Here is a 14066-nt window from a genome sequence, read left to right as displayed (position 1 = left end):
TGATCCTACCATGTACTGCCAAACTACAGTATGGCAGTATATGGGGATTTTCCCAATCATCTATTACTATGTGCAAATCGCACATTGTAATAGATCGGTTACCATCAGACAGGTGTGGAAATGCTTAGTAACCTGTGAACTTTCTGTCATGAAAGTTCACAGGTTACAGCGAGGGTGCAGTCGCCGCTGTCTGCATCTCCCTCATGCCCTCTTGGCATGGAGAAGGTGTGAGGAGCAAAATAATCGCAATGTCTGGCGATTTGCAAGGCGTTGCGATTATTTCAGGGCTTGTACATCACAAAACTGACACACAAGCCCTGATGACTGTCATACAGTCACTGACCTTACTTACTATATGATGAGAATGGTTGTCCTCCCTTGCCCCTGCTGTGGAGATGGTCAGTGTAGAGGTGGCAGCTGCTGGGACATCATACAAGGCAGCAGCGATGTGACCTCTGACTGTGCTGCCTTCTTCCCCCCACCACAACTATCAGGAGCTGCAGAGGAGCCTCCTGGGTGTATGGCCGGGTCACCTCTCCTGCTGTGCCCTGTGCTGATACCTGTGCTGATTGGAGACACTAGGCACAGCTCACATATGGGGAGGGGCCGCCCTGGGGTAGTAGGAGGAGGGGGGAGTGCTGGAAGCTCAGTGCAATCTCTCAGCCTCCCGGCTACTGCACCTGGTCATGTAGGATGAACCTTAACTCTCAGGCAGCCGTGTGTCAGTGAAAATGGCTACGCGTGTCAGCACTGACACGCGTGTCATAGGTTAGCCATCACTGCTCTAGTCGATACCCCCTTTAAAGGTGACTCTATGGAAGAACCCAAAGCACTGCATGTACTTATATTTCTACTCTTTTTACTTTGCTATTGAATCTGTAATCACAAGTCTATTGGAACATCTCCAGAAGCATATGGCTAGGATTGTTGATAAATAATTAACATAGCTATTCATTTCCAGCATTGCATTATTGGTAGGTGAAGCAGACACACTTGAATCAAAGGGTCACGGCTTCCACAAGGGAGGATTGGAAAATACGAATTCAAGGTGACCTCCTGACCTAGTTTTCCTTGGAACTTGCATGTTCAGAGCAGCCTAAGAATAATGAATCTTTTTCAGAATAAGTTCTCCTCCGCTGTGTTACATCTACATATTATGTGTTACTGATAGACTCAACATAGGATATATTTACCGTATATACTCGAGTATAACCCGACCTGAATATAAACAGAGGCTCCTAATTTTACCACAAAAAACTGGGAAAACATATTGACTCAAGAATAAGCCTAGGGTGGGAAACGCATTGGTCACAGCCTCCTCCAGTTTATAGCTATTCAATCCCCTTGTCCCCCAGTATATAGTCAGCCAGCCCCCTAGCCCCCAGTATATAGTCAGCCAGCCCCATAGCCCCCCAGTATATAGCCAGCCAGCCCCAGTATACAACCAGCCAGCCCCTGCCCCAAGTATATAGCAAGCCCTTAGTATAAAGTCAGTGAGCCCCATATATAGCCAGCCATCCCCAGTATATAGCCAGCCCCCAGTATAAAGCCAGCCAATCCCCAAGTGTATAGCCTGCCAGTCCACTGTATATAGCCAGCCCCAGTATATAGCCAGCCTGCCCCCAGTATATAGCTAGCCCCAGTATGCCCAACACATAAAAAAAGAAAGTCAATACTCACCTTTCTGACAGCCTCCCAGGTCTTCTCCTCTTCTGTTTGGCAGCGGAAGGCCCTTACGACGTTGTGGCTCTGACATCAGCCTCTGCTGCCATCTTATTGGGGCTGACGCTGGATGGAAAAGGAGATCTGCTGGGTGTGTTGAAAAGGTCAGTATTGACTTCCTTTTTTTTTTTTTTACTCAAGTATAAGCGAGTTCGGGTTTTTCAGCACATTTTTTGTGCTGAAAAACTTGGCTCATATTCGAGTAAATATGGTATATTGACATTGACAACTATATTATCTTATTTGCTGCAAGATCACCATTGTTGTATATAGTATGCTCATGCTTCCTATACAGACTTAGGGGATGATATATTCTCTTATATACAACTAGGTGATCTAATTCCTCTCTCGTAGTTCATAGAGAACAGGAGTAAGCACACAGCATGACTAGTCAAGGTGAAGAACAGGTCATCAATAAACCCCAGGGGAGCAGATCATGTACTGGCCAAATTACAGAAGCTCCCAGGTCCAGCAGTTACTACTTAACATTGAGATATTGGGATATTTATTTACTTCAGGAAATGCAAAAAACAGCACACTTCAAGTAAAGTCCACTAGGGGCAGTGGGTGCACGCTCACAGGGACCAGGCCCCAGGTCCTTCAATAGCAAACTCCAGAAAAGTAAGCAGCACTCCAAAACAGCAATGGTTAAGTGATGAAAAAAGTGTTTCTTTTATTCCATGCTTCAAAGTACAGTGAAGTACAGCGCCGTTTCGGCTCCAAGGAGCCTTTTTCAAGCCAAGTGATAACAGTGAACAACACATATATATACTCATACAAACAGTCACATGACCAAGTGGTGTCCACCCCCTAATTAGCATATCCCGTTATGGTAATGATATATATAAAACAATTTCCATTGTACAAAAGTGCAAAATACATAGAATCAGGAGGAATATGACATATCATCATAAAGTGCCAGTGCAGAAAACATTGTTTTTTATTAATCCTTAAACATCAAGTGCAATGCATATGGATAAAGTGACAAGTGCATACTGTGCTTTTTGTAAACCAAGTTAAAACAATGAACCGGGTGTCTCACCATCCATCACACGAGTCCCTGTGGCAGAGATCTCACATCCGAGCGCGCGCCAACCATCCGCTGCAATGAACCGCAAAGCTGGAACGCAAACAGGCCAGAGAGCGATGCGCATGTCCGGTTGTCAAGGGAATCGCCTACGTCACGTGTAAACCAAACACGGACATCCAGAGCGTTCCCTAACCGGCTGTGGGTATCTGTATGCCGTTATATAGCGGTGAATCTTAGTGGTTAGATCAAGCATAAATAGTAAAAATGGTGGTGGTCAATAGCACAGAGGAGGGCTTAATGTATCATGTAACAATAATGTTGGAGAGCGTACTGCTACATGATACATTAAGCCCTCCTCTGTGCCATTGACCACCACCATTTTTACTATTTATGCTTGATCTAACCACTAAGATTCACCGCTATATAACGGCATACAGATACCCACAGCCGGTTAGGGAACGCTCTGGATGTCCGTGTTTGGTTTACACGTGACGTAGGCGATTCCCTTGACAACCGGACATGCGCATCGCTCTCTGGCCTGTTTGCGTTCCAGCTTTGCGGTTCATTGCAGCGGATGGTTGGCGCGCGCTCGGATGTGAGATCTCTGCCACAGTGACACGTGTGATGGATGGTGAGACACCCGGTTCATTGTTTTAACTTGGTTTACAAAAAGCACAGTATGCACTTGTCACTTTATCCATATGCATTGCACTTGATGTTTAAGGATTAATAAAAAACAATGTTTTCTGCACTGGCACTTTATGATGATATGTCATATTCCTCCTGATTCTATGTATTTTGCACTTTTGTACAATGGAAATTGTTTTATATATATCATTACCATGACGGGATATGCTAATTAGGGGGTGGACACCACTTGGTCATGTGACTGTTTGTATGAGTATATATATGTGTTGTTCACTGTTATCACTTGGCTTGAAAAAGGCTCCTTGGAGCCGAAACGGCGCTGTACTTCACTGTACTTTGAAGCATGGAATAAAAGAAACACTTTTTTCATCACTTAACCATTGCTGTTTTGGAGTGCTGCTTACTTTTCTGGAGTGGGATATTTATTTAGTTTTGTTAGGACAAGGCACTGAAAGAGATGCCCCACTATAGTCAATAATGAGATTTCCGCAGGATATATATTAAGTGTCTGATAGCTGTGGGACCCCCCATTGCAGTAGTGAAGCCGCTGAGAATTACTGAAACAGCCAAGCAAACAAGCAATGACAAAATAAATTACTAAGAAGAAGACGATTTTGTCAAGTTTAAACTCTAAATTTAAAAAGCTTTTTAAATTTGCTATAATGCAATGCTCGAGTATGTAAAGGCAAAGAGGTTTCCTTTCAAACCCTCAAGTAGAGGTCTGGCCATAGGAACCTATATTTAGAAAACACATAACATCAGACAGTATTAGGAAGCATTGGGTTCAATACTAGGGGAGAGTGTCCTCACACTGCTGTGCTGCAGTGAGCTGCGATACAACCTCTACCCCTGGGGGGCGGGGCTACCAAGTACACAGCAGTGTCAGGACACTATGAAAGTCCAGCTAAATCCATCTTTCATCGGTTCGCTGCTACTAACAACATGCACAAATATTCTTATTACACTGATCTCCAGGGTCAATACCCAAGATTGTCTGAAGCTTTATATGATGAAAACAGCAGACAGACAGATTCCCTTTAATGAAATCTTTAGTTTACCAGAATCTATAAAACTAAACCAGATAAGTATTTCCATTATTTATCTGTGGGTTCTGACATATTGGGAACAACCATCTGTTCAAGCTTTAGTGACAAGTACACAGGAGAAGGTGATAGATTGGGGTATACAAAGGGTTAATAAACTCCCTGTACTCTAAAACGCTGTCTGACCTACTTTCATGTTCTGAGCTAAAAAATCTCCCTGCATCGGCAGAGACGAGACTCGCCAACCCAGGAAAGTCAATTAAAAAATAAATAAGTCATACGGCTCAAACATTTATTTTAAATATTCATTTGGCGACAACATATTCTGTTGCTGTGGGCGTTCTAGTGCGGTATTATTAAGGCATAAGGTTATAAAAATGTGTAAAAATATATGAGGAATCTCTGAATGTGTCATAATTATCACTGTATATGGCATCCGGTCTAGTAGTGAGGTGTACACGGAGGTAATTGGCAGGTACTAGAGGTTTATGGTAGAACTATTCTCTACCTTATCAGACTCCACATCACTGTAACACAGCAATGTATTTTGAAGACTTCTTGAAGAGTCTTTCAATCAATAGCCTTCATGAAATGATTCAATCCCATGCCGAGGGTTACTTCTCCTCTCCAAGTAAATAAGCCAATTTATAATTTCCTCTTCCAGATTGAGAGCCGCATCTGCAATACTGCAGGTAATTCCATGGCCAGACCAGGCGTCTTCAGGAACATGGACAGAAGCATTAAATATAGAACGGTCTCCTGTCATTTACTACGTGTTTTCAGACAAGTGTTTTTATGAAATTTACATTAACCAATTATCTTTAAAAAAACCATAGTGAAAAATATCACTTTTTGAAGCACCATAATAATAATAATAATAATTCCTTTATTTATATAGGGCACACAGATTACGCAGTGGTACATATTGGGGGTCATTTACTAAGGGCCCGATTCGCTTTTTCCCGACGTGTTACCCAAATATTTCCGATTTGCGCCGATTTCCCCTGAATTGCCCCGGGATTTTGGCGTACACGATCGGATTGTGGCGCATCGGCGCTGGCATGCACACGACAGAAATCGGGGGGCGTTGCCGAACGAAAACCCGACGGATTCGGAAAAACCGCCGCAGTGAACTCCAGCGCGTTCCGATGCTTTTCAGCGCAGCAGCGCCACCTGGACGGCGGAGGAACTGAATCCTGGCCGGACTCGAATCCAGCGCAGAGAACGTGCCGCTGGATCGCGAATGGACCGGGTAAGTAAATCTGCCCCATTGTTTTGCCAAATCAGTCCCTGTCCCCAATTGGGCTCACAATCTAATCAACCTATCAGTATGTTTTGGAGTGTGGGAGGAAATCGGAGGACCCGGAGGAAACCCACGAAAACACAGAGAGAACATACAAACTCTTTGCAGATGTTGACCCTGGGACTTGAACCCAAGGCTGTAATGTTAACCACTAAGCCACCGTGCTGCCCCTTTATCATTGACTTAAAGAGAACCCGTCATGCAAAATAACCCCCCTAAACTAAATATATTTTCATAAACTGCCATTAGAGAGCATTGCCTCTATCCCTTCATTGTCCCTTTACATGCCTGTAAATCTAAGCAATGAGGTCCTAAAGCTGTATGCAAATGACCTGTGAAATGTCCAATGAAGCATTAGCATATTCAAGCTGTCCACTCTATTCATGAGTGGGAGGCACAACCACATCCCCAGTGCTTGACTGACAGCCTGTATAATGATGTGAGGCTGTATAATGATGTGCTTCCTGGTGCTGGTGGCCACGCCCCCTGCAGCCTGTGTGTGTGTGTGCATGTGTGTGTATAGGAGAGATACAGCAGCTCCAGGCAGCCATGTTACAGCAGAACATGTCAGATTCATGTGTAGCTGATGTCTGTGTCTCTCACCTGTATATTAGGAGGATGCAGCATGTCAGCAGATGCAGCACACACATTAGCCATGCTTTACTATACATTACACACAGACATGAGCAGGGGGAGGAGAGGGGAGGGGTAACAGGGGTGACATTACTGCCTCTGACCATGTGACCTGCCTCATTTACATGATAAAGAATAGATGATTTTACAATGAATAATGTATGAAATAACTAGATAAAGGCTGGGATGGGATCCTTGTGAGCTGCTCCAACAGGTAGAGGTGACAGGACTAGTGGCAGAGACCTGATGACAGGTGTCCTTTAAAGGGGTTCACCAGGTTTGATTGTTTCCCATATCCACAAGATTGTGGATAAGAATTGGACTAGTGGGGATCCACACCAAACTGGGACCCCAAGATTATGAAAAGGTGGGTGCTGTTGTCACAAAATTATGGAGTGGTAGGTCTAACATTCATCCTACAACTCCATTCAATACTATGGAAGCACAGTGCTTGCCCTGTTGCTCCATCAATTAGTAAGAATGGGACCCCGTTATTGTGATCAAGAGATCTCATAATTGGTACCCCACCAATATAATAATTGTCCCCTATCCTCTTGATAGATAGGGGAAAACAATCAAACCCCTTTAACGAGGTGCACCATACAATTACAATACAGCATCGTTTAAGATGTATTGAGAGGTTGAGCCCTCTCTATACATAGAAAGTGTTTTCTGCATTTATAAGTTCTGCAAGTTATAAAGAAGTCAGATAGCAGCAGAAAAAAAAACATTCTTGAAACATTTAAGGTATTAAAACATACACATAAAAAATTCGGTATGTATGTTACAGTAAGGTTTCAAAGAGTAAATGGGAGGTGTCATTTGTACCACATAGCCAGAGCCGTAAATACAAGACGCCTAAGAAAAGGGCGTTGTTGTCAATTCTACAACAATTTTTTACAGCTTCTTAGTAGCATAGATTATTTAATACTGACACTAGGAAGTAGATATTACGCCCTCCTACAGCCGATTAAATGGAAAAATAAGAAAGTATGTGGAAATCTACCACCAGCATACATCATGATAAACCTGGGACACTTACTCATGGATCCAGGCACAGTGACTATAGTAATATTCTTATTTATGTTATCCATGGCCTCCTTCCTTCTAAAATCAACTTTCATAATTATTCTAATGAGCCTGAAGGGCTCTGGGGGGTGTTTACTAAGCCCCTGGTTCAAAGGTGGTTACAATGAGCACAGCAGGTCTCCCCTCCTCCTGCAGTTTCTGCTGCTCCTAGATTACACAGGAAGAGGGAGGGTGAGACATGTTCTGCTCATTGTAACAGCCTGGTAATCTAAAGCACTGGTAATGGCGCCAAAGTTGTTTTTAGAAGGAAGGAGGCCATGGATAATATATATAAGAAGATTACCACAGTCACGGTGACTGGTTTAGAAAGTGTCCCTGGTTTATCATAATGGATTCGATGGTAGATTTTCTTTAAGGACATAGTGACATATATCACTATTTAACACCTGCAGACACAAAATATGATGGCATTTTTTAATGGGCAAAGTTTCTTACTTGTCTGAGAAGTACAGGGGCAATTCAAATGTTTACAAAGCCAAACATTGGGGCACATTTATTTACCCGGTCCCCGCGCGATCCCCGATCTGGAATGTCTGACGAGGATGAACTCTGCCGCGATTAACGTAGATTGTGTGCCGGATATCCTGCATGTGTCGCTTACCCGCTCAGATCAGCCAGAGTTCACCATCTTCTTCCCAGTGCATGTAAGTTGGCGCTCATTTACCAAGGGTCCGCTGACCACATTTTCGTCGGGTTTTTGTTTTGCGTTGGATTTAAATGGGGTTTTTGGCGCACGTGATCGGATTTTGGCGCAATCACGTCGACTTTCATCCGAGGCAAATCATGGGGCGTGGTTCAGACAACCTGACGGATTTAACAACGTGCAGGATTTAACATTCAAATTGCGTTGCAAGACACACACTTACAAGCACCGGGGAGAAGAAGGTGAACTCCGGCGGACCTCAGCGGGGGAAGCAACAGATGCAGGAAATCAGGCGCACGAGCTATATGTATCGCGCCGGACTTCATCTTCGTCGGACCGTCCGGATCGGGGATCGCGACAGGACCGGGTAGGTATATTTGCCCCATTGCATTTTGTTTCAGGTTTCTTAGTTAATATGAAGTGTGGAGGTCAGAAGAAGATCAACCGGTATCTAGAGGAATTATCTTTGACTTCCAAAATATTCCTTGTTTATAGGTAATAGACATGTGACCAAATTAAACTTTCATTGGGAGCCTCTCCGTATGTCATCAATCTTTCATTACAGGATGACTTGGAAAATCATTTTATCAGATGTTACTAAGGAGGCTTTTATCTCCTAAATCCACACCAAATGCACTGAGAATTTCACCCACCCTAAAAGGTTTCAAGTTCACATTAATGTTATCAGCAGAAATTCATTATTTCACCTGCAAATGACATGTTCACCAAAAGCTAAGATGCCAATCTCTATTCTATGTAATTACAGATAACCGGCTAAGATCACCGCCGTCTCTGGATATTGACTCTGAAATTATTTTTGTATGCAAGAAGGCAAATGGACTGGATCATAATGCTGACACGGGCCGTGTATAAGCAATCACAAATGGGCGCATGTACAAATACATATTGGTTAGTCTCTATGAAAGACGAAATTCACATGCAAAATAGAGAAAACAGTTTAAGATTAATTTGCATCCATGTGGCATCCCTCTTTTAGCATAGATAACATGAGGCATAGGTGACTAGCAGACAGGCCGATTGACAGTCAAGGAGAGACGCCATGTGACAGGTTCCACCGGCAGGATTGTCTCACGTTATACTAATGTGGGTGGTCATTGTCATCACAACATCTTCTTCCCAGACATTCCTGTATCACTTGTATCTGTACACTTGCATTCCTGTATCTCCTCTGAGTTTGTCACACTTACACATCACATACAATGTTGTGGCTCGAATACCAAACAGGTGAGATCTACTGCTTCTTCCCTCAGCTTTCCTGCCAAATCCATAAGTCTGGAGCTAATGGGACTCATTGGGGCACATTTACTTGCCCTTCCGAGGAGTTCACCCAAAGTGAATTTTGTGACGATCAAGCAGTCTGCCGCGATTCACTAAGATCGTGCACCCAATATCCTACATGTGTCACTTCCCTGCTCCGGTCCTCCGGAGTTCACCTTCTTCTTCCTGGTGCATGTAAGTGCTTGATCATGCGACACAATTTTAAAATTAGATCCCGCGCTCAGTCTGAATCAATCGGATCGTCCAACGGCACCCCCCCCCCCCATTTCTGTTGCATGAAAGCCAGCACAGCTGCACCAAATTCTGATCGCGTGCGACACAATCCCCAGTTAAATACCTGTCCCAGCGGCGCAAATCCCGCAAATGACAGGAAGTCCGACAGAAATGCAATCTGCGGACCCTTACTAAATAAGCCCCATTGGGATTAGAGATCATCGGCCTCGAACATTGTATGGAAACTGCATACTGTCTATTTCCAAGTAGCTGTTAGGATGAGGACGATATACACTCACCGGCCACTTTATTAGGTACACCTGTTCAACTGCTCGTTAACACTTAATTTCTAATCAGCCAATCACATGGCGGCAACTCAGTGCATTTAGGCATGTAGACATGGTCAAGACAATCTCCTGCAGTTCAAACCAAGCATCAGTATGGGGAAGAAAGGTGATTTGAGGCCTTTGAATGTGGCATGGTTGTTGGTGCCAGAAGGGCTGGTCTGAGTATTTCAGAAACTGCTGATCTACTGGGATTTTCACGCACAACCATCTCTAGGGTTTACAGAGAATGGTCCGAAAAAGAAAAAACATCCAGTGAGCGGCAGTTCTGTGGGCGGAAATGCCTTGTTGATGCCAGAGGTCAGAGGAGAATGGGCAGATTGGTTCGAGCTGATAGAAAGGCAACAGTGACTCAAATCGCCACCCGTTACAACCAAGGTAGGCAGAAGAGCATCTCTGAACGCACAGTACGTCGAACTTTGAGGCAGATGGGCTACAGCAGCAGAAAACCACACCGGGTGCCACTCCTTTCAGCTAAGAACAGGAAACTGAGGCTACAATTTGCACAAGCTCATCGAAATTGGACAGTAGAAGATTGGAAAAACGTTGCCTGGTCTGATGATTCTCAATATCTGCTGCGACATTCGAATGGTAGGGTCAGAATTTGGCGTCAACAACATGAAAGCATGGATCCATCCTGCCTTGTATCAACGGTTCAGGCTGGTGGTGGTGGTGTCATGGTGTGGGGAATATTTTCTTGGCACTCTTTGGGCCCCTTGGTACCAATTGAGCATCGTTGCAACGCCACAGCCTACCTGAGTATTGTTGCTGACCATGTCCATCCCTTTATGACCACAATGTACCCAACATCTGATGGCTACTTTCAGCAGGATAATGCGCCATGTCATAAAGCTGGAATCATCTCAGACTGGTTTCTTGAACATGACAATGAGGTCACTGGACTCAAATGGCCTCCACAGTCACCAGATCTCAATCCAATAGAGCATCTTTGGGATGTGGTGGAACGGGAGATTCGCATCATGGATGTGCAGCCGACAAATCTGCGGCAACTGTGTGATGCCATCATGTCAATATGGACCAAAATCTCTGAGGAATGCTTCCAGCACCTTGTTGTATCTATGCCACAAAGAATTGAGGCAGTTATGAAGGCAAAAGGGGGTCCAACCCGTTACTAGCATGGTGTGCCTAATAAAGTGGCCGGTGAGTGTATATTTTTAATATGATAAATATAATACATACTTATGATTATTTTATTTTGTTATTTTGTACTTTTTAAAAAAAATTCCCACATATTTATATTATTTAAGCATAAAAGAAATATAAATGTCCACATTTTGCGCACAATTACTCAATTGACAGCGGTTTTCCCATAAAAGACATTTATGACATTTTTATAAATCAGCCCCTCAGTAAATGAACAAGCAGGGATTGCGGTTGTTTGATCTCAGCATGTTTCCAGCATTATGATTGTAGCCGTGTGCCATTTATATCCGTCTGACACCGGATCACACCATGGATGTTCATAAGAAAGTACTGTCCTGGCAGCAAAGATGGGCAGGAATAAGATCTGCCCTATCTTTTGTGGCATGGGCAGTTAGCACATTGATTTGTGGTGCATGCACCGCGCGGTGACTGTAAAATAATGGGGCTGTGAGTTAGTAACTGTTTGTGCGACCAGTTCACTGCCAAATCACAAAGTTGTGTGCATGAGGAGATAAAATACAGGTTGGAGATAAAATACATGTTTCTACATCATTTAGACCAGTCCTTCATCCCTCTAAGTGTTAGCATCTTTGTATACAGGCAGTCCCGGGTTACATACAAAATAGGTTCTTTCAGTTGGTTCTGCTAAATTTTTAAATTGTGGCTCTAGACAAAAAACTGTTTTGTCCCAATGACAATTGGATTTTCAGAATGTTTTGCTGTAATGGGACCAAGGATTACCAATAAAGCTTCATTACAGACACCTTACAGCTGATCATTGCAGTCTGGGACTAAAGTAACATCCAGAGAGGTCACCAGAGATCACAGGGGGCAGAGAGGCCTGTCTGTAACTAGGGGTCGTCTGTAAGTCAGGTGTCCTTAAGTTGGGGAACGCCTGTACTTGAATAATTTAAGAACTAGACTGTAGCTCCCTCATTCCCCTTGTACGGTGGTGTGTGTGACTTAGCAGTCTGCTTTGTGTGGACGTCAGGATAAAGTACATTCGTCTAATGAAAAACACTTTACTCCTAAAAATTTTTAATAAAACCATGAGTGATTTTTTTTTTTATCAAAGGTTCTTGCTGTCAGCTATACTGAAGGACTCTTAAATGATCAGAACAGGTGCTCTTATGTAAGATGTAAGGGAACACTCGGATGTATAATGAAGGAGCACAAGGCAAGTCAAAGCTTTGCATTACTTCTGACAGAGAGGATGTAAGACATGTTACAGACTCCATCACTAGAACTAGCGCCAGAGCTTTATTCACAATGACAGTGGAAGGAGAGATAAAAGCAAACGCCTATGGGGACCTGGACAGGAGTGATAAATATAGCTGGCAGGTGACTATTCCCAGGTACTGGCATGAGCATATCCCTACTAGGAACATCACACATGGGGTAAAAGGTTACAAACTATCACATCTCTTAGTGGACTAGAAAATATCAACTTCTTGCTGGAAATCTTTCTAGTTCACAAGATGGACGGGGGAGATTTATCACCGCCTCTATGCCACCTGCACGCCGTGTAGTGCAGAGAGGGCAAACACAGGGCATTCCCATCCCGTACCTGGGTAATTTTGAAAAACCTTCGAACTTTCATTTGCAGGTTTTAACACACAACTAGTGTAGCATAGTTTTGTCCGCTGGATGCATCAAGAGACCTGCTCTCTTGATGTATCCAGGGGGGGGGATGGGAAAATCGTATGATGTATTTTCCCCTATGACTGAAACTACCTGGATGGGAGGAAGTCTCCACCATACATGGGGAAGATTTACTAAGTGTCTCTAACTACCTGGATAGGGTGAGGTCACTGATATACAGGAGGACAGATTTACTAAATCTCGCTTACATACACAGTTTGAAAATGGAGCACAATGTCTCATGTTGTATATCTTTAGACACTTACCATCAGGAGCAGATTTCCCTATAACGGAAACCAGGAGGCCCCGCACAGTGGTGGGATGCAAATTCACTGGATGGGATGGAGACCCTTATTCCATGCCATTATACCCAGAGGCAGAGTTTAGAATTTTGCTTGGTGCCCCAAAATTTCAAATCCATCTTATGTGTACATCACCTATGGATTGGCTTAGCCTCTACCAACATTTTGGCACAAAGTAACATTAGCCGTGCTCCTTTCAATGTCACACCCATCAATGATGGGAAAAAATGTCTAAAACACAACATAAATACTGACAGTTTTTAAACAAATGAAGTCCCTATTCTGGCAGATTTAGGTAAGTAGCACTCATGATTCAAGAAACAGAGAGAAGGGCAAAAAGAGGCAGCAGCAGATGATAGTAAGTTTTATACATCACTGAAATTCTTAAATTCAAATAGTTCTCCTGAATTTAATAAATCTTAACTAGAAATTATAACCTAGTAAACAACAGACATTCCTGTTAAGACTCCAATATTAAAATAAAACACATGAATGTAGGGACTATATAAACAAGATAGATAAAGTCACAGTTTGCATCAGCTACTGCACCTCGTATGTTATCGTACTTTTCACAAACATCAAAAGTTACTACCTATTTACAATTAAGGAAGAAAATTTACGCCAGTAGTTTTGGAATTATTTAACCATACGTACATAGCATCCAATGCATAAGCACCCCCCCCCCAAAAAAAAACATGATAACAACATCATTTAAATACAACAAGGAAGACTAGACAGCAGCAGGGAAAATAGTTGCACTCACCGTCCATTGTCTCGGCCTACTCCCCACACTCGAATGCTTACAATGGGCTGTGAATGTAGGAGGGTGCGGTCCATAGGATCTACCAGGTTTAGCATGTCATTCTCTAAAATGAGATACATATCTTTACCCTGGAAAACAAAGATGGAGAGTAATCAGTCAATTGTGGTTAGTAGTTTACACAACTGGTAGTAAAGTCATGTGATGAAAACACAGGGGTTTAATTTTACTA

At 43.2% G+C, this 14066-nt stretch overlaps 1 protein-coding gene across 14 annotated transcripts in view; it reads right to left on the bottom strand.

Annotated features, from left to right (window-relative positions):
- Positions 1 to 14066, bottom strand: part of APBB2 (amyloid beta precursor protein binding family B member 2) — a 214802-nt gene that overhangs the window by 40367 nt on the left and 160369 nt on the right. For all 14 annotated transcript variants that reach the window (XR_011849821.1, XR_011849822.1, XR_011849823.1 and 11 more), the window contains one exon: positions 13838 to 13965. Coding sequence is in view for 9 of the 14 variants with exons in the window: in XM_072125080.1 (XP_071981181.1) it covers positions 13838 to 13965 (128 nt within the window). In the remaining 5 variants the exon portion in view is untranslated. The remainder of the gene's footprint in view (positions 1 to 13837; positions 13966 to 14066) is intronic.

The sequence above is a fragment of the Engystomops pustulosus genome, chromosome 1, assembly GCF_040894005.1.
Source record: "Engystomops pustulosus chromosome 1, aEngPut4.maternal, whole genome shotgun sequence".
NCBI classification, from domain to species: domain Eukaryota; kingdom Metazoa; phylum Chordata; class Amphibia; order Anura; family Leptodactylidae; genus Engystomops; species Engystomops pustulosus.
The sequence above is the reverse complement of the archived record's forward strand: the minus strand, read 5'-3'. Positions and strand labels throughout refer to the sequence as shown.